At 40.4% G+C, this 22354-nt stretch overlaps 1 protein-coding gene across 3 annotated transcripts in view; it reads right to left on the bottom strand.

The window, feature by feature from the left end:
• Positions 1-7231: 7231 nt before the first annotated feature.
• Positions 7232-22354, bottom strand: part of SPL7 (squamosa promoter binding protein-like 7) — a 330320-nt gene continuing 315197 nt past the window's right edge. For 2 of the 3 annotated variants that reach the window (XM_089447745.1, XM_089447742.1), the window contains exons 10-11: positions 8657-9256; positions 7507-8258 (exon numbers count right to left, since the gene is read on the bottom strand). In XM_089447745.1, the coding sequence (XP_089303871.1) occupies positions 7860-8258; positions 8657-9256 (999 nt within the window). In that variant the 3' untranslated portion in view covers positions 7507-7859. Of the gene's footprint in view, positions 8259-8656; positions 9257-22354 lie in introns of all 3 variants that reach the window. The other variant, XM_089447743.1, reaches the window with a different exon arrangement.

Below are 22354 nucleotides of genomic sequence, written 5' to 3'. Positions count from 1 at the left end.
ATATTAAAAGATAATAAAATAATAAAACTACTTTCTCAACTCTTATTTTCAACTTATCTCCCTAAGGTTTTACTTAAATTTTGAGCGGGAGTACTCATTGGATGAAAAAATTAATTCCTCATCCAAGGAGAACCCATGTTGCATACTTTCGATGGACCTTGCTATACGAAAAATGAGAAATACATGAAAAACGTGATTTCAATCATGTTTGTTCATGTATTTCTCATTTTTTGTGTAGTAGGGTTTATCGAAAGTATGCAACATGGGTACTCCTTGGATGAGGAATCAAATTCTGCATCCAACGAGTGTTTCCACTCGAAATTTGAGTAAACCCATAGGGGGATAAGCTAAAAATACAAGTTGAAAAAATATTTTTTTCTTTTTTCCCTCTAAATTTTGATGATGTAATCAAATCTTATTTTATTATTTCCACTATTATTTTATAATTTCCTTAGGAATCCCATTTTAGACCTCAAAAGTCCCCTAATGTCTATCAGTGTGTCACCAAGTGTTGTAGCGACTACAACCACCCCCCAAAATTTTGCCTATGATTTGATATTGGAGCCTTCCTTTCCACTGACATGTGCTTACCTTTGACTATTGTCAAGTATTCATGTTTTGATTGAGACTTATCCCTTTCATCTGTTCTTTTATTTTCTTGATTCCATACTTAGTTGTTCTTTCTAAGTCACAAGCTAACCTCATAACTTGGCCTTACAACAGTTATGGGCTTGCCTCCAGAAACTGTGTAATCCATGAGGGCAAGCTAGCCTTGATGTTTGGAATTGCGCAATCCTGACTGGAAGTTATGCCTTGAGCTCAGAAAAGGTGCAGTCATAGAAGGCAACCCAACACTGAGCCAATAAATTGCGCAATTCATCACTAAGCTCAGAAACTGTGGAGTGCACTGAGCCAAAAAGTTCCCCAATTCCCCAGAATTGTGCAATCTTTCCCAACAGTGTGCATGGCAAGTATCCTGAAAAAAAAAAAAAACAAAAAGAAAAAAAAGCAAAAATCAAACCCTAAAAATTAGTGATTCATCATAAGTTTTCCGAAGGTGGCACAGTCACTATTTTTAGAAATTTCCTCCAAGTGTCGCTTTTTTCTTGAATTTACGATGTGCATCATCAACCTTGATCCACCCAAATGTATTTAATAGATGCCTTTAGAGCTCACTCGTATAGTCGATCTTAGAACTCTAGCATTCCCAAGGAGATCAAAAAACCTTCGGTGTAGTTGTCGTCACTTTTCGGGATGAGTTTTGCTTTTGTCGATTTTCCTATCGTTTTTTTTTCATTTTGCTTCTATGAGTATTGTTTTGCTTGTTTCTCTTCATGGTTGTTGGTTTTTTAAGTTGTATTAGCTTGTAGAAGCGTTATTTCAATTTGTCGTTTGTCTTTCATAAGTGTCACATTCATTTTCTTATTTTTGCACACCAGCAATCGTTGTTTCGGTGACTCTCCTCACACATTTGTTTTTCCTTCCATTTATTAAGCTTCTACACTTAATTCACATTTATCCATCCACACTTAGTCATATCTATGTTTTTACTTTCATTATCTTTCATATTTTCTTGTTTTCCACACTTCCATTAGGCAAATCCACACTTTCCTTGGCCAGTTTTCACATTTCCCAACTGGGCATTGGGCAATCTAGAAGCACAAGTTGAGGCTTGGCCTCTGAGACTATGCATTCTGCAGTACAGGCTAGCCCAATTGCGCATTGTGCAGTCTCAAGGCTCAGTTTGTCCCTTGACCACTGAGACTATGCAATGTACAGTCTCTCCTAGTCATTACCCAGGGTGGACTGTGCATTGTGCAGTGTCAAGCCTTACACTGCACCTTGGCTCCTGGGACTGCACAATGTGCAGTTCCCACTGCCAGTCTCCCTCACTTGCCCAAGAAAATTACGTAGTTTTTCTCACTAGTGCACCGGTTTTTTGCCTAATCTTGCTGTGAAGATAGATTTGCAAAAGGATATTTTTTTTCTTGCCATGAGTGTCTTTTCTGTCCCACAAGTACCATAGTTGTTGAGTACTTCTCTCCAACAGTCACTATCACCGTGGCATCTAAGAGAATTGTATCAAAAGATACCACTGAAAGCAGTATTGGGGAAGCAATTGAGAAAACGTCAATAAAATTTGTAGTATAATCAAACACTCAATTGTATGTAGAAAAGGACTCAGATGTTACATGGCAAAAAGTAAATGAAGTTTCTCCAGCAAAGGACTTCACAGCAGATCTAGAGGACTGGCATGTATACATTAATGTCCAGAGCATAGGGCTACACAGGATTGCATGCAGATATTCAACCTTTCCATGTGCGGATGTCATCAGTTGGATTGTCTCACATATTGATGTGAAGACCATGGCTTTGTGCAGTGCCAGCGGACGGAGGCTTGCTACTTTTCTGGCAGCAGATTACTGACGTATGTACCATTTTCCTGGCCCAGAAACACACATGGATTTACTCATCTATGCCACCAACAACTATGTGGTCACAAGGGATTTTGTTAAAAGCTAGGTGAATTAGACATCAAAGTTTCACCAGACACCCACCAACACATATAAGACAAGGTCTCTCAGGAGGGCTTATCAATCGCTGATAATCTTAGCTTGAAGAATCCATGGTCAGCAAAGCACAGAGACCTTTCAACAACCCAGGTTGTGAACAATGGGAGGTTGTTCAAATGGTCATATTTGTTGGCTCAACAGTTTAGGATCCATGTAGGTAACACCCTAAATCATCCCAAGGGTGGGCAAGCGAGATTCTATATGTCTGCATATTTACTGGATGCAATTGTGCACATAACGCATTCCCTAGTATGAATTTTGTTGGTCACTTCGAGAACTTTCCATGCACATCCACTGCAATACGCTCTTGGATTACAGCGATCAAGGGGTGATGGAGAAGCTAACTATCCACTTCCTCGTTATGTTGTACAGGATGATCTTTGAGGAAGAACCACTTTTCAGGTTGCCTCGGGGAATGGAGGCAATATCAGAGACCGCAGATTGGTTTGTCTCACCGGATGGCAACTTCCTTAGAGTGTTCGGCGGAGAGAAGTTGCCGCATGTTTTGCCAAGGTATGCCACCGATAAGCTCATCATGCAAGAAATGTCATATCATCTTGCTATAGGGTTATCAGTTGCTTTTCACAGGAAGAAGAAGGCACCTTGGTCAACTCTTCCTCTGCAAATTGGATTGTACGAGATAAAGAACCTGAAAGTTGCGGATACCGAAGTAAAGGCGATAGAAAAGTTTGCATTCAGTACTCGAGACTTTAATCTGTATGATCTTTGTGGTATTTGTAAGGACCAATGTGCGAGAATCCACTTTCAGTGGCTCAGCGGGACATTTCATTGGCAAGAGGAGGATCCATGGAAGAATTGCTATAATGCCTCCAAGACCCGCGAGCCAGTCAGTTTTGCAGGAACTTCACAGGTCACTCCATAGAAGGTAGCAACTCTAGACGCAGTGCCAGTAGAAGGGAGCAACGTTGTGCAGGATAAAGGAAAGATAAAGGTTGCTCACAGTCAAGGGGGAGAAAGAAGCCACAAGATGAAAGCAGATCCAGTTATTATGAAAGCGGCTTTAAAAATTGAGGAAACGAGGAAGCAAAGGATGCAGAGAGCAGAACGGAGGAACAAAGAAGTGAAACAGAGGAGATTGGAGGAAGAAAAGCAAAAGCAAGAACAAGAAGAGAAGAAGAAGCTAGAAGAAGAAGAAATTGCGTGGAAACAAGTTGAAGAGCGAGAGCAGAACTGACAACTAAGAGAGGAAGAGGGCAGATAGATGTAGGACTAGGAGTTTTCTTAGCAAACTGAAATTTTGATAGAGATCAATGACACAAAGGCGGAACTGAAGCTGCAAAATCAAGATGTCAACCTGATAACTAGCACACAACAGGTCACTATTTAGTCTCCACCACCTCCTGCAGTAGAGTCAGCTCCAGGCGAGGACGGGGAAGTTTTTCCTCTTAACGACGATCTAGTTATGGACACGTACAATCTGTCATACAATGAACTCCAAAAGAAGATTGTACAAGCGCATAAGAAGAATTTTCCAGATGATCTCACATCTCTCGCTAATTGTTGCCGACACCAAGAGAGATCCTGAAGCCATTACCTCAACCAACATGGCCTTCACAGGTGCAACAAAGTCGAACACTCAATGTTTGATGGTCGAGAATAAGCAATTAGTAAAGAACTTGCAGGCTGCCAGGAAAGGGGTTGAACAACTCCGCGTAATAGCTCAGAACACAACTTCTGCACAAGTCCACTCTGAGGAAATGAAGGCAGCGACTTAATGAAGTATCGACACTTGGAGAAACCATGCAGGATCTCTGTGAGGAGCTCGTTACCATGCATAAGGAAGTTATCTGCATGCTTGGCTTGCAGCAACAGTGTAAAGACTTTGTCAAAACTCTCATAAATGTGCAAGTTGCAATCATTGTCATGCATGAATGGACAATGTGATACAAAGGGGCACTGCTTGACTTGGGTAAGAAAATTAAGCCACATGCAGAGCTGGAGAAAGCAAGAGTGTGGATGTTGATCCAGAACAACAAACAGTTCACCTCATTCATTAGTAACATTTAGGCATCGTATGCACTGATATACAATAGTCTTGATTCCTTGGTGAAGACCCACAAGATCCCATTAGTTGACTCACTCACTGAAGCCAAACCTAGAAACCAGGTCAGAATGGAGATAGAAAAATACTTTGAATAGCTAAGACAAATTTCCACCAAGGAGAACTTGGAGGTGAATAGACAGAACATGCACTACTATATTGGTGGCCCAATATAGTAGAAACTAGTTTGAAATCTTTGTACCCAAATGCCAAAGGCTAAAGTCCACTTCCAACCAGACACTATCACACAATTTGGGGATGTCATTGCACAATACCAAACTTGGCACAGCTACGTGACCAACAAACATCAAGTGGAAGTTGTTGAGCTAGAGTTTCCCCAAACTCAAGCATTATATTGTTTTGTCATGTTAAGTTGTCAAGTTGTGTGTACCTTATTTTGTCTTATATGGGTACAAGTGTAAATTGTAATATTATTTGTAATTAATTTGTAAGTGGAATTCCACGAGTCAATATCAGAATGTGAAGAGTCATGATGTAATGTAATGAGTTATTTTGTAAAGAAGTTGAAGAGTCATGAAGGTAGTTCAAAAGGCACATAGGGAAGTTGAAGAGTTACCCCCTCTTGTTATAAATAGAACCTCATAACTCATGTAAAGGACTTTTGAAACCAAGATTTTGGCTAGGCTTAGGCTTAGAAAGAGCTTGGGAGTTTTGTGAGAGTCTTGACATCTCCATAGTATTCTTCTTTGGAGGAGCAGGTGTGGTTGACGTCAGGTTCCACCATAGGAGCTAGTGGTTCATCAATGGTGTATATATGATTTGAACTTTCACTTTTAATAAAAGTTCAGAGTCGACACACTTTCGTTTGCATTTGTATGAATGCGTGTTTTTGTATTAATTCGTGATTGTTAACTTGTGGACAATTCTGCATATTATCTTGGTGATGTCATTATGCTCGTGTGTTCCTTTCAAGTTGCGTACTATTACAAGCTTCTAAGGGGCTCACTTCTTTTTGCCTTCGTGTGTTGGAACCTCCATGCATCGCACTTGAATTTCTGGATGGTCACACACTTGTTCTCATCAAAGACACTGTGCACCACTCTATGCGTATTCACAACCAAGGCATATCATTAACACCCCATTGTTGGGACTCTTACTCGAAACAGTGTGAGGTCTAATTGGGACTTCATATCGAATCCCCTGAATGTTGATGGGTCTAGCACCGTCAACACTCGCTCTCTCTCTCTCTCTCTCTCTCTCTCTCTCTCTCTTAGCTTGCACGTGTTTTTGGGCTGTTTCTAGGTAACATATTTTGGGCAAGCCAAAATTCTGAGTTGGCAGAGTTGTGGGCATATTCTGGGAAGTCGAAATTTGACCTAAGACATATCAGATGGCCAAAGTTTGAAGGGTAGAAGTCCGACTAGACTTGATTAGAGGGTTATTTTACTAGGTTTGACCATAGCTTGTTGATCAATTTGATCTCATAATTGACTAGGAAAACATTAGTTGTATCTCTTGTTGAAATGAAGAATTTCACTAAGGAAAAGGTAGTTGGGTTTTTCCCTCAAGTGGTTTTTCTCAAAGTAAATCTTGTGTTCTCTTTGTGCATTGTGATCTCTATTGTCATTATGGTTTTATGGTTGAATTTCTTAACCGTAATTTCTTAATAATAACTTGGAATTGTTAAAAGAATATATGTATTATTAGTGTGTTTCAAAAATTTGTGGCAATTGAAAATTCAACAAAAACAAGATAAAACAAAAATTCAATTCAATTCTTTTAAAAATTAAAGAAAGTATGTTATTAAAGACCATCAAAGTTTCATGTTCAACAAACAAGTCAAACGACTAAAATATAATGCACACACTATATAAAAATTTCATCAACATTAAATAGAGAACCAAGTGAAACTCCTGCACTCAAATAAAAATGAAGCCAATAAAAAAACATGCTCAACTACATAAAACCCTACCCTATTAATTATAATGGGAAAACAAAACCAAGTGAAAGTCCTGCAATCCGATAAAAATGAAGCCAGTAAAAAATACATGCCCAACTACATAAAACCCTATTAATTATAATTTCAAAACAAAACATCCATTAAAAAATGAAAATGTAACGAATAAACATGATAATAATAATAGTTTAAGATATAAAAGTTCAAAGGACACACATCCCTTTAAATCATGAGTAATCAAGTACAAACAATCCTTCATTATTCAACATTATATTTGCGTATATATTCGGTCAATTTTGTATTAAACCATAACTGTTAGCTCCATGCAGATTAATTTCCCCAGCTTGCCAAATACATATATTTGCTTAGGAGTATATACATAAAATCATAAAACACTCTGGAAGAGCAACAATTTAATTTTATAATAAATAAATATAGAAGGTACAGCTTTAGAGACCAACCCTGTCAAGTTATAAAATTGTTTGGACGGACATATCTTATTAATCATTTACAGATAAAATTGCAACAATTTAAATTTATAATGAATAAATATATAAGGTACAGCTTTAGAGACCAACTCTGTCAAGTTATAAAATTGTTTCATGGACATATCTCATTAATCATTTACAGAAAAATTAGGTAAGACAGTTTATAAAGCGCAAATTTTGAACAACACTGTAATGTTATAGAATGTTTTCTTGTATATCATCTCTCTCTCCTTGAGACAAATTATGTCCTGTAAGTTATAATATCAACCTGGGCTGAGAGAAAATGACATTCGAAAACGCTGGAGCGCCAGATCTCTATCACAAACCCACTGTTGAATGGCAGATAGCATTATTATTGCATGCCAGTGAATGACGGCATGTTCGGTGTTCCGACTATTCCAAAACTAGATTAATAAAAAGATAATTATCAAGAAATGGGATACCTTAGGGAGTGACAGAAAAAGATAACGAAACATCTGCAGAAACCAATCCGAGAGCAGTTTCACAGGCTTCACAGGAATTAACTGAAAATCGATAGTTACTTATACAAGGGGACCGGAAAGCAGTTACCGATAAAAATGTCAGCTGATTCATAGTTATTTTACATTGAACAGTAAATAGTTTTTAATTTCAGCTGATGAAGCTTGGGCTTATGACGCACGCACACTGTCTCCATGGTTTGGGAGGTGCGTACCGGCCGCTTACGAATTAATAGGTTACATCAAGAAGACTGCAGAACCCTTGAGCTGCAAATCTCTGTAGTTATAAAGATACAAACTCATTAATTTGAGATGGCCACTAAGCAATGCCATGCTTATTTAAGGGTGTGAAATGTCTTCGCGAGCTTTGCGCAAGCCAGATAAACATCGTCTTAGTGACATGGAGATCTCCATTACTTGGTGTGGATGCTGAAGTACCACACAGATTCCAGCACAAACGGAAATGACAGTAATTGCCAAGATAAAGATTCGACGATCGACCCTGATATCACCTTTTAGGCAAATTTTCATCTTTCGAGTGTACTCAGCAACCTCTATTTTTGGACCTCTCCATGTTGAGTTATACTTCAAGTCACCTGCAATATTGCTAGAGCATTCCTTCTCAAGCAAGGGCGTGAGCATGTTATTTTCTTCAACTGACAAAACACGTGTATCACTTGATTCTATTTCAGAGAAAGGTCTGATTTCAGGTCGGATCTTCAATAAACGTTCCGTTTCCTGCCAAACAAAATAAAACAGCAATGTTAGCAATGGCAGATGAAGTTGTATGTAGACCTCGGCATGTTCGTGTGAATGTAGAATAACTATATCAGAGAGATATGACGAGCAGTTAAGAACATAGATCATCCAATGTCGTAAGTCATTCTTAAAGTTATTGAAATAAGAGCAGAAATCAACAAAGCTCCTTGAATAAAAGTGCAACAAACAACAAAAACCCCTCAACGCAATACGAAGCTCAGCAATAACTAAATTGACTTTTCCTAATAACGAGTAAACAAAAAAGAAACATTCGAGGGCACACACAAGTTAGATACCATTCAGATGTCTTCGAAAGAGAAGCCATCTAATAATATAATTAACAACGCAGGTTGAGATTGTTACCGGAAGCGTCTTACCTGGTTTTCATGAGATACTGTACAGGGCTGCTGGTTGCAAGATAATGTTGCAATTGTCAATGGAGGAGGAAAACCTTGCAGTACCACGTTATCGAGGAACGACTGGAAATCGGTAGTACCCTTATAATCGCGCTTTTTCCTAAGCGATTGCCATGCATGTTCAACATAATTCTGAAGCAACTTCATGTCGGCACCATTAACCTCATTTGACTTTCCATATACTTGCCTTAACATTTTAACAACTTTAGGTGAATGCAAAACTTTCTCCGTGATAGCAAGGAAGTGGCCATTTATTAAGTAACTGAACAAGCAATTCAGCCTTTGTATGTGTAAAAAATTCACTGGTACTTTATCCTCGTCAGATTCGGGATCCTTGAGAACCCAACCTATGTCTACAAGTAACTCCAAGATACTCTGCCTCTTGACCAAATTTTGCTCGCAAATATCAGAACTGGAACTTCCGACAGCAAGTCCATGATTACTTCTGGAGCAGAATCCGGATTTCACAAGTTCCTGCTCGAGCATTTGAAACTCTGAACAAATTTGTTTGTCCCCTATGAGAATAGGGATGAAATTAGATATCCCATACTCATTCTCAACCTGCAAGGATGACAAATTATGATTAGTGGTGCAAGAATACATGGCATCAGTATGACTCTCTCTCCCCCACACACTCACAGATAGAAATATGATTTACAGATAAGAGACACCTCTCTCTCTCCCCCACACACTCACAGATAGAAATATGATTTACAGATAAGAGACACCTTAAGCAGTACTTAGGCTACCATGTGAGCATTGATATACTACCTCTTGTATCTCTCTCTATCTTGTGAGCATTGATATACTACCTCCGGTAAGTCTCTCTACCCCCAACCTTCCCCCACTAACACATAATTTGGTGTTATATTAACATAGGAGATAACAAAACTGGCATATGCAGAAAGCTCAAAGAAACCTGAACTTAAGCAAAATAAAAAGATTGCAGCTAAGATGCCTAACGAAGTGGCCATGTGGGATGTGTTGAGAAACCAAGTGTAGTAGAGTTTAACATCTAATTTTTCCTCTTGATAATTACTTGTGAATATTAGATGTTTTTTCTATCACTTCTTATATCTTTTTCATCAAACAGTTATACAAATGTTCAATCTTTAAGGAAAATATAGAGATCACAAAGAGACGAGACACACAAATTAGGCCATTAGCCAGGGCAAAACCCACAAGGGGAAACCCAACAATCTTTCTCTTATAGAATTAGATCCAAATGAGATATCCAAGACCAAACTGCCACCAAGAGACCAAATCCAAACCCTCCTCCAAGTCACCTACAAAGTCAAAGTCAATGCTGGTCAAACCTGCTACAATCTGGTAAAACTTCAAGATTTCCAGACCTGCAACTAGGGCCGAATTTGGGCCTGCAACCAGGGACGAATTTGGGTCTGCAACCACTTCAGAAAAATTCAGCGTCTTCCACACAAATTATAGTCCACACATGTGAGCTGCTACAAGGTCAGAATTTCGGTCAACTTAAGGAATATTCTTCTTGTTTTTATTTATCTTTCTCTCTCCTTTGATTCGTCTTCTTCTTCTTCTTTGCTAGGTTTAGATGTGCTACTTGTTGTGTGATGAATGAGCTTCCAAATGAGTCAAACTTGTCCTTTATATATAGCTGTCTAGGAGGGTTGAATAGGTATTTATAGGAGGTTTAGGCCAACTTGGTCAACTTATGGACTAATGGCTCAATATAAAATTCAAATTTTTTTTCTTGCAGATGTCCAAATAAAACACAACTCAAAAACATTTTCTTGACTCGTAATAAATTGCTTTTGACTCTTATTTACTCTTTAAACATGAAGAACATGCTTTGACAAAATATAATAAATATAAACATAAATATAATAATACATTCATGATAAATTTACATTATGAAGAAGACCAAGCCCAACTTTAGTGACTCTACTTACAACTTCAACTGGATATATCCACTCTATGCTAAAAAGTATACCATGAAAGTTGTCCCAGCTCTTCATCGTCATCATCATATTATATATATATATATAATTGATGCCTAAGACTATCAATTATGACACAGTAGCTGCTATGTCATTTAACCCGCAATTAGTACAGTAGTCTAGCCAAAGAGACTATGTAATAAGCATTCTGCCCGCTCCTAAAAAATGATTTCATCCTAGAAACTAATTAGAGCGTAACATGGATATCTATATATTTTGGCAATAAGGACATCCGGAGCCTCTACCATAGATGATTTAAGATGCCTTCCCTTGAAATAGAAGGGCACAAATCAATGTAACATTTATCATTATTGGCAATCTTTGGTGGTTCAAAATTTAAATTAGGAAAATATCAAAGATTATCAGGAAATTTTATAAAAATATTAAGATATTCATATTTCTGGAAGACAGACACAAAAGATAATGACTTTAGAGAAGGTGTTCAAAATTTTAATGATAAGTAAGCTATGAAGATATCTGCAGACGAAGGCAAGAGAAAGCGCATTGTCAGCACAAGCTGCACTAGTGTTCCTAGAACTATAAGCAACAAATTCCACGCTATCATAGAAGATAGTTGAAGTGGTTAGAGTACAAAATCAAACATTGATGCAGCTAAAAGAATAAGAAGTCACCAATAATGATGTTGTCAAATTGAGGAATGATTTACAAAACCTGTGTGACCAAATTAATAAAGGTATCATCAAGAACAGGGATAACCTAACATCGCTATGAGGAAGTCCTAGTCAACTTGGATTGCAAAGTGAAGATGCCATGAATTGCGAGGATATCCAACTTGTAAATAATAACGCATTAAATGTGGACAAAGGGCATGAAGAGGGTATTCCTATATCATAAGGATGGCTTACATAATTAATAAGAAGCTAAGTCACCAGGTTCAACGAATTTCAAGGTTGAAGTTCGAAAATTTGCCAAGACTAAAATCAAATCGATCTTGTTCATTGAACTTAATAAAGAACTTCAGGACGAACACGAACACGAACGCAAATGTGAACAAAAAAATATTTAATTCAATTCGATTTTTGTTCGATTGGGTTCGCCTAGTTTTTTTATTTTATTTTTAAACAAAAAACTAAAACCTAAGTTCTAAACATGGATGGCATTCCACTTCCATTTTTTATTATTTATGGCCCCCCTCCATTGAATCTTGAAACTTCTCTCGACATCGTGACTGGTCTCGTGAGTCTGTAACCTCTGAAGTTGAAGACTCGAGAGAAAGACCATATGTCTGACCTTGTTTGTTTTGGTTTGAATGTTTGCAACAGTGAGTCGGTAACTGCTGACATCTCAATCCTTGTAGGCTCCCAATGCACAGTGGGCACGTATACTGTAATGACCCCAGATTTATGTAAATTTGAAAGTTACTGTGGTAAAAGACGAATACAGTTGTTATTATGTTTTAAACAAAACTGTGGCAAACTAATTCTGATTAAATAATTTAATTTAAATATTTTCTTAGAATTGCTGGCAGCCTCTAAGAGGTGAATCTTAAAGAAAAGGATCAGTGTGATAACTGATGGAACTACCCTTCAAAAGGGAAAAAAAAACCCTAACTTGGGGATTCTGTGCTGTGAGGACAGACAGAGGAAAAAGAAAAGAAAACAAATCTTGCTCCAAGGGGGGGGCAAGGAGGTTAGGTCTGGTGAGGACCAGATAACCTGGCACCAGGAGTGCACTGTTCCTGTTGAGGGCTGGAGGCCTGCAGGATTGCTCGGGGGGAGAACACCGTCCGAAGGATGGATCTCATTGGCTGGGAGGAGAGCAGAAATTAAGCAGGTGACCTTTGTTTGAATAAAACCATTCCTGACAGAGGAAATCAGGTACGGTTCCAAACTGGTAAGTCCCTGATAGGAAAATGAACATGCATTAAAGTTACAGTAATTTGAATGGGAAAGGACTGTTGTTTTTCCTAGATACTGTTAAAAGATTTTACCATGTGACCTTGAGGTAGAAAACTGTTAGTTAATGGAGTAGTCAATAACTCAACCAGACATTAACCTGTGCAAAACTACTTAATGACTCTGTGTAGAGAGTGTTATTAAACGGGCGTACTTATAAAACAAGGAATCTGTGACAAGGTCGTAACCATGCACCGATGGATACAAACAAGGAAAGCACTGTGTGATGTTGTACAGGCGAGACAGTGGTATTAAACTACGTTACATTGCATGTAGCCAGAAAAATGAAAACATTTTAGCCAACCCGAGAGCAGAAGTAAATAACTGTAATAGAGATGATTTAATCACAGCAGAGAACCTGTGCAAGCACGATGAGGGGCATTATTCCTAGTATGGCCGAGAGGCGATGCATGCGAATAAAATGACAGACCCTCGTATTCATTATTCCTAGTATGGCCGAGAGGCGATGCATGCGAATAAAATGACAGACCCTCGTATTCATTATTCCTAGTATGGCCGAGAGGCGATGCATGCAAATAAAACTACCAACCCTTGAATTTAGCACATGAACTGTGAAAACCATGCATGCACATATAAAATACAACCCTCATATCAAACAGATGAACTGTAAAAAGTTATGCATGAGCGCTCAGACGCGGAATAGCCGCCAAACATATTATGAGGAATAATAATATACAACTTTAGAAGTTACAGAAGCATGAACTGAAACTGTTAACATAACCCCGTACCCCCGAGGCGGAGGCCGCGGGTGAGCTAGCAAGCCATAGCGAAATATAACCACATATCTATTTGCAAAAGCGGCAAACAACAATGAAAATTCCATTAAAACACAGGAATGCCCGAGAGCTTAATGTCTATCTACTGTGGCAATTACTGCTAGCTTCAACAGAACACTTTCGAATTCAAATATATATATATATATCATTACATTCAAAAAGGGGATCAAGCCCCATAAAACTAAGACGGGTTCTGATCTGAAAACCCAACGAGTATTTGGACCATACAATCAATATCAAGTTGTTACAGGATGGCCTGGTAATTAATAGCACAAGATTGAACATACATAACAGAACCGGAGACGGCCTCCAAGCATAACTCTCGCAAGAGAGGATTCTCCATCGTATGCAGCGAAGGCAGCTGTAGGGGTTTCCCACCGGGATTAACCGACAATGGGAGCAAGGAATCCGTGCTGAAACAATAAAGATTCATACCCAATCATATGTAACAGCTCTTGTCTGAAACCTCTAATCACTATAAACCAGGGCAGGGTACGAAGGTCATAGCATACCTGTGTTAAGCCGATGAGATGCGCCGCTGGAGAGAAAGCCATAGATGGATCTGCAGCGTAGTAGGTTGCAGCTACAAACCCGGCAATGAAACTACGAGAACTGTATGCGTTACTCCAGGTTAACAAAACCTAAAACTTAACCCAAGGATTGTCAATGAAAATTACCTGCGAGGACTCGATGCTGAACGGGAAGACAAACCCTGGAGGGTTACAGTCTGGAGGCACAAGGGAGCTGGTGTCGAACTGTGGAAGGAACATCGAACCAGATCCGCAAAGACCGCGGCACCAAATGAAGAAAATGATAAACTGAATTTCACTCAAAAAGTCTTAGTAAAACCCTTGACAATTGACAACCCTCCGATCACCAAACTTAATCTGGACCGTCGAAGTAAGGCGGGAGCCTGTGGTGATAAAACCGAAGTCCGCAATCCCAAAGCATCACGTGGCTGGTGAAACCAGGTCATGCCACCTGCCCCGGACGTACTGCCGCGTTTATGGTAGGATGAGTTGTCAACAGGCTCTGTGGCGGGATATCAAGTCCACACCATTAACCATTGTAAATATCTCGAGCAGATTGTCATAGGTAGAATAAACCAAGGTATGGGTTATGTTAATTCGGTGAGGTGGGTGTATTGAAAGGTATATTGATCATGTATAACCGTAAACTTTGGCATAGATATATATATATTAATACACCCCGACTTATGTATATGTTTAACAATGTTTATGGTTGACAATTGCTTATGCTTTATGCAAACGTTTTTAATAATAGGAAAATTGAAGGTAAAGTGCACTTTAATCATATAGATTGATATGGTTATGGTCATCATGATTGGAAAAAAAAATCATATGAGCATTATGTTTAGGCAAGTTGGTATGTATAACCAAAAAAAAAATTGAATATATGGCTAGGGTCGTGACAAGTGGTATCAGAGCCCAGTTTCAACGCTGTGGCCTCAAGTAGAACATACCAGTATGCAGAAGGGTACACCAAGCAACTCATGCAAGCTAACAATGTACTTAACTGTGTTCTGTTTATTTGCACTGATATACAGAATTGCAACAAATCAACAGTTAAAACCAGAAAGGAGACAAAATGCAAGAACCCGGCAGTAACCCTCAAGAAAATGCAGAACTGTGGGTGCAATTGGATGCAGAGTCACGGAGTACTAATCTGGCAATCCTGGAAGCCGTCCGGGAATTGAAGAATGAAATGGCACGGCTGCGAGAGGACAACGTACGTCTAACAGTTGAACAGGAAAAGATTCTGAAAAGCCTGTCAAACAGGCAAAACCCACCCCTGTCCAACCCCAGTGCAGAACAGCAAAGGGTAACAGAAGAACAAGATCATCAAATGGAACCTGAAAACTTCCAAGACAAGGAGGATCACTCTGATAATGCACCTCAACAGCAAACATCAAAACGTCAGAAAGTGGAATTGCAGGGAGAATTCCGAAAGATTAAACCTCCACATTTTGATGGTGAGCAAGAGGAAGCTGCTGAAGCCTGGTTGATCAATATGAACAAGTATTTTCAGTTGTATGAGTACGACCACAACCTGAAAGCAAGATTGGCAATCTTCCAATTACAAGGCAAGGCAACCTTGTGGTGGGAAGAAATCAAGATAGTCAAAGGGGTCAGCGAACGAACTATTACATGGGAGAAATTCCAGAAGTATTTCAAGGAGAGGTACCTGACAGAACGCTTCTATGATGAGAAGGCAAGAGAATTTCACGACTTAAGACTGGGACAGCAGACCATGGACGAGTTCATTAATCGTTTTACCTCGCTGCTACGCTATGTACCTTACATCAAGGAAGAAAAAGCCAAGGTTCAGAGGTTTGTGAGCAGCCTACCTTCATACATAAGGGAAAGGATTGAATTCGATAATCCTAGAACCATGGATGAAGCCATCCGTAAGGCGAGAATCTGTTACCAGCAGAGTAAACAGAAGGGGGACACTTCCATCAAGAGATGGAATGAGAAAAGAAGTGGTCGGGTGGTTGGAAGCAGCAAAGGAAGTCGCAGCAGTGGGAATAAGAGTGCCGGTAAAGGACTGAGTAGCAGACCTGCTGCAAGGAACGCGCCCCGGTCCAGACCAATGAGCGAATCTAAGGCAAATGAGCAGTCTGTTAGATCAGCTGATGAAGGGATGACCAGACCACCAGTGCAATGCTGGGGTTGTGGAGGACCCCACTATGTTAAAAACTGCCCGCAGAGGAAAGGAACAGACCAGATATCTCAGATACATGAGGCTTCAACGGTTGGGGACGTGGCCCGTAGTGTGCCCAGAATCAATGCGGCGCTGGAGGACCGTCAGGCGGAGTACTAGCCATCTATGATTGAATTTGAAGGTAAAATCTCAAACCTGTCCTTAGCTGTTCTTATAGACCCAGGGGCTACCTTAAGTTATATTAGTCCGAATGTAGTAGAACAGTGTAAACTGCAGGCTGAAAAATTCAAAAATCCGTGGCTGGTCCAACTAGCTACAGGAGCCAAGAGACGAGTCTTGGCCAAGGTGAATAATTGTGCCTTAACCTTAGCAGGGCAGCCAATAGTGGCAGATTTGAATGTATTACCGTTGGGCTCCTATGATATTTTGATTGGGATGGACTGGCTGGAGAAACACTGGTCCTTGGTTAACTGCAAGACCAAGACCATATATTATAAGGATGACCTGGGAGACCAGCAGGAATTGCAAGGAATTAGACACCCTGTGCAGATTCGACCTATTACAGCTACCCAGTTAGCTAAGTGCATCAAGAAGAAATGTCAAATCTACGCTATCCAAGTGGGATACGCAAATCAGAAAGACACAACTGCCATGCTGGGTAACATGCCGATAGTGCAGGAGTTTGCAGATGTTTTTCCCGAGGAAGTGCCGGGATTACCACCAAAACGGGATGTGGATTTCACTATTGAGCTAATTCCAGGGGCAGCACCTGTATCACGGGCACCCTATCGTATGAGTGTGCCAGAACTGACAGAATTAAAGATGCAGCTACAAGAACTGTTAGATAAAAATTACATCCGTCCCAGCGTGTCGCCTTGGGGAGCCCCAGTGCTGTTCGTCAAAAAGAAAGATGGAACTTTACGGATGTGCATTGATTATCGCCAGCTAAATAAGCTTACAATCAAAAACAAATATCCTTTGCCTAGAATCGACGAGCTCTTTGATCAGGTGAAGGGGGCAACGGTATTTTCAAAAATTGATCTGCGATCTGGTTACCATCAGATCAGAATAAAAGAGGAGGATATCGCTAGGACCGCCTTCAGAACGCGGTATGGGCACTATGAGTTCGTGGTGCTACCTTTTGGGCTGACAAATGCACCCGCCACTTTCATGTGTTTGATGAACAAGGTGTTTCAGCGGTTTTTAGACAAATTTGTGCTGATATTCATAGATGACATTCTGATTTACAGCAAATCAAGGAAGGAGCATGAGGAACACCTTAAATTGGTGTTGCAAACTTTGCGGGAACATCAATTATATGCAAAGTTCAGCAAATGCGATTTTTACAAGGAGGAGATACAATATTTGGGCCACGTGATCACTAAAGAGGGCATCGCTGTGGATCCTGAGAAGATTAGAACTATAATGGAGTGGCCTATTCCAAAGGACGTGGCAGACATTAGGTCCTTTATGGGGTTAGCAGGGTATTATAGAAGATTTGTCGAAGGCTTTTCGAGAGTAGCATACCCAATCACCTCTTTGCAAAAGAAAGGAAAAACATTTAAGTGGACCTCAGCGTGCCAAAAGAGCTTTGAGCAGCTCAAGCACTTACTTACTACTGCACCTATATTAAGTATCGCTGATCCTAACAAGGATTATGTAGTCTGCACGGACGCAAGCAAGGAAGGTGTGGGAGGAGTGCTGATGCAGGAAGGAAGAGTCATTGCTTACGAATCTAGAAAGTTGAAAGAGCATGAGCAGAAATACTCTGCTTACGACATGGAGCTGGCTGCTGTCATTCATGCCCTGAAAATGTGGCGACATTACCTTGTGGGCAGAAAATTTCTGTTATTAACAGACCACCACAGTTTAACGAACTACTTCAGTCAACCCACCTTAAATACAAGACAAGCTCGCTGGGCTGACTTCTTAAGTGGGTTCGACTTTGAAATTAAGCATCTAAAGGGTAAGGAGAACCGAGTAGCGGATGCATTAAGTCGGAAGGTGCAATGCGTGTGCAGGATTTCAGTTAGTGAGTGGCAAAGTACCTTATTGGAAAAGATAAAAATAGCGGCTGAACAAGATGTTGTTTATCAGCACATCAAACAGAAATTACAGCAGCAATCTAATAAGGAATTACTACAAGGGTACAAACTAGATGATGCTGATATGTTGTGCTTTAATAATAAGCTGTATGTGCCCAATGAAGACAGCATTAAGAAGCTGATTTTAGATGAGTTTCATACCAGCCATTATGCGGGACACCCGGGCTACCAGAAAATGGTTACCACACTCCGCAAAGAATACTACTGGCCAAAAATGAAGCAAGAGATAACTGAGTATCTAGCACGCTGTCTAGAATGTCAGCAAATTAAGGCGGAACACATGCACCCAGCAGGACTGTTACAACCTCTACCCATTCCAGAATGGAAGTGGGAGACTATATCCATGGATTTTATAACGGGACTGCCCAAGACCAAGAAGAATAATGATTCCATTATGGTGGTGGTGGATAAGTTGAGTAAGGCAGCACACTTCATACCTGTGCAATCGACATATAAGGCTGTACAAATTGCCCATATTTTCATGCAGCATGTGTTCAAATTACATGGGCTGCCGAAAGTGATTATCTCCGATCGGGACGTCAAGTTTACATCAACCTTTTGGAGGACACTGTTTGCGGAACTGGGAACACAGCTGAATTTTAGTACAGCTTATCATCCCCAAACTGATGGCCAAACAGAACGAGTAAATCAAGTTGTGGAAGACATGCTGAGAGCATGTGTTTTGATGAAGCCAACTCAATGGGAGGACTATCTCCACTTAGTCGAATTCGCATACAACAATGGGTACCATTCCTCAACTCAGATGAGTCCTTTTGAGGTTATGTATGGGCGGAAGTGCCGCACACCCGCAAGCTGGGGTGGACCGGAAGACAGGTTGCGAATTGGTCCTGATATGTTACAGGAAATGGAGAATACAGTGAAAAGGGTGCGTGCTAACTTGAAAGCCGCTCAAGACAGGCAGAAAAGTTTCGCTGATCGAAAAAGAAGATTTAAGGAATTCCAGGTTGGGGATCATGTATTTGTGAGGATCCAACCAAGAAGGAGTACCTTGCAGTGGAGGGGATGTGCCAAGCTAGCACCTCGTTACTTTGGGCCTTTCCAGATCTTGGCCAAAGTAGGACCGGTCGCCTATCAACTTGCCCTACCAAGTCATATTAAGATTCACAATGTGTTTCACGTATCCGTATTAAAGCAATACGTTTACGATCCTAAACATGTGATTCAATGGCAGAATGTGCGGGTAAGAAGTAATCTGGTTATTATGGATAAGCATTGTTTATAAACTGAAAAATAACTAAATCCATTCTGTTTGCAGGTCGAGCCGGAAGGCGAGGTTCTGGTCGAACCACTGACCATTCTCGACCGGAGAGAAGTGCAGCTGCGGAAACGAGTTATTTCCCAAGCTAAAGTGCAGTGGCAGCACTATGGACCAGAGGAGGCCACTTGGGAAGATGAGGAACTCCTTAGAGAGGCTTATCCAAACCTGTTTACAGGTGATAGACATCGGGACGATGTCCAATCTCAGGAGGGGGAGATGTAATGACCCCAGATTTATGTAAATTTGAAAGTTACTGTGGTAAAAGACGAATACAGTTGTTATTATGTTTTAAACAAAACTGTGGCAAACTAATTCTGATTAAATAATTTAATTTAAATATTTTCTTAGAATTGCTGGCAGCCTCTAAGAGGTGAATCTTAAAGAAAAGGATCAGTGTGATAACTGATGGAACTACCCTTCAAAAGGGAAAAAAAAACCCTAACTTGGGGATTCTGTGCTGTGAGGACAGACAGAGGAAAAAGAAAAGAAAACAAATCTTGCTCCAAGGGGGGGGCAAGGAGGTTAGGTCTGGTGAGGACCAGATAACCTGGCACCAGGAGTGCACTGTTCCTGTTGAGGGCTGGAGGCCTGCAGGATTGCTCGGGGGGAGAACACCGTCCGAAGGATGGATCTCATTGGCTGGGAGGAGAGCAGAAATTAAGCAGGTGACCTTTGTTTGAATAAAACCATTCCTGACAGAGGAAATCAAGTACGGTTCCAAACTGGTAAGTCCCTGATAGGAAAATGAACATGCATTTAAGTTACAGTAATTTGAATGGGAAAGGACTGTTGTTTTTCCTAGATACTGTTAAAAGATTTTACCATGTGACCTTGAGGTAGAAAACTGTTAGTTAATGGAGTAGTCAATAACTCAACCAGACATTAACCTGTGCAAAACTACTTAATGACTCTGTGTAGAGAGTGTTATTAAACGGGCGTACTTATAAAACAAGGAATCTGTGACAAGGTCGTAACCATGCACCGATGGATACAAACAAGGAAAGCACTGTGTGATGTTGTACAGGCGAGACAGTGGTATTAAACTACGTTACATTGCATGTAGCCAGAAAAATGAAAACATTTTAGCCAACCCGAGAGCGGAAGTAAATAACTGTAATAGAGATGATTTAATCACAGCAGAGAACCTGTGCAAGCACGATGAGGGGCATTATTCCTAGTATGGCCGAGAGGCGATGCATGCGAATAAAATGACAGACCCTCGTATTCATTATTCCTAGTATGGCCGAGAGGCGATGCATGCGAATAAAATGACAGACCCTCGTATTCATTATTCCTAGTATGGCCGAGAGGCGATGCATGCAAATAAAACTACCAACCCTTGAATTTAGCACATGAACTGTGAAAACCATGCATGCACATATAAAATACAACCCTCATATCAAACAGATGAACTGTAAAAAGTTATGCATGAGCGCTCAGACGCGGAATAGCCGCCAAACATATTATGAGGAATAATAATATACAACTTTAGAAGTTACAGAAGCATGAACTGAAACTGTTAACATAACCCCCGTACCCTCGAGGCGGAGGCCGCGGGTGAGCTAGCAAGCCATAGCGAAATATAACCACATATCTATTTGCAAAAGCGGCAAACAACAATGAAAATTCCATTAAAACACAGGAATGCCAGAGAGCTTAATGTCTATCTACTGTGGCAATTACTGCTAGCTTCAACAGAACACTTTCGAATTCAAATATATATATATATCATTACATTCAAAAAGGGGATCAAGCCCCATAAAACTAAGACGGGTTCTGATCTGAAAACCCAACGAGTATTTGGACCATACAATCAATATCAAGTTGTTACAGGATGGCCTGGTAATTAATAGCACAAGATTGAACATACATAACAGAACCGGAGACGGCCTCCAAGCATAACTCTCGCAAGAGAGGATTCTCCATCGTATGCAGCGAAGGCAGCTGTAGGGGTTTCCCACCGGGATTAACCGACAATGGGAGCAAGGAATCCGTGCTGAAACAATAAAGATTCATACCCAATCATATGTAACAGCTCTTGTCTGAAACCTCTAATCACTATAAACCAGGGCAGGGTACGAAGGTCATAGCATACCTGTGTTAAGCCGGTGAGATGCGCCGCTGGAGAGAAAGCCATAGATGGATCTGCAGCGTAGTAGGTTGCAGCTACAAACCCGACAATGAAACTATGAGAACTGTATGCGTTACTCCAGGTTAACAAAACCTAAAACTTAACCCAAGGATTGTCAATGAAAATTACCTGCGAGGACTCGATGCTGAACGGGAAGACAAACCCTGGAGGGTTACAGTCTGGAGGCACAAGGGAGCTGGTGTCGAACTGTGGAAGGAACATCGAACCAGATCCGCAAAGACCGCGGCACCAAATGAAGAAAATGATAAACTGAATTTCACTCAAAAGTCTTAGTAAAACCCTTGACAATTGACAACCCTCCGATCACCAAACTTAATCTGGACCGTCGAAGTAAGGCGGGAGCCTGTGGTGATAAAACCGAAGTCCGCAATCCCAAAGCATCACGTGGCTGGTGAAACCAGGTCATGCCACCTGCACCGGACGTACTGCCGCGTTTATGGTAGGATGAGTTGTCAATAGGCTTTGTGGCGGGATATCAAGTCCACACCATTAACCATTGTAAATATCTCGAGCAGATTGTCATAGGTAGAATAAACCAAGGTATGGGTTATGTTAATTCGGTGAGGTGGGTGTATTGAAAGGTATATTGATCATGTATAACCGTAAACTTTGGCATAGATATATATGTATTAATACACCCCGACTTATGTATATGTTTAACAATGTTTATGGTTGACAATTGCTTATGCTTTATGCAAACGTTTTTAATAATAGGAAAATTGAAGGTAAAGTGCACTTAATCATATAGATTG

Source organism: Pinus tabuliformis, chromosome X (genome assembly GCF_031772625.1).
Source record: "Pinus tabuliformis cultivar Carrire ecotype Pingquan chromosome X, CPIR1, whole genome shotgun sequence".
Lineage (NCBI taxonomy): Eukaryota > Viridiplantae > Streptophyta > Pinopsida > Pinales > Pinaceae > Pinus > Pinus tabuliformis.
This window is presented reverse-complemented; position numbering and strand designations above follow the sequence as displayed.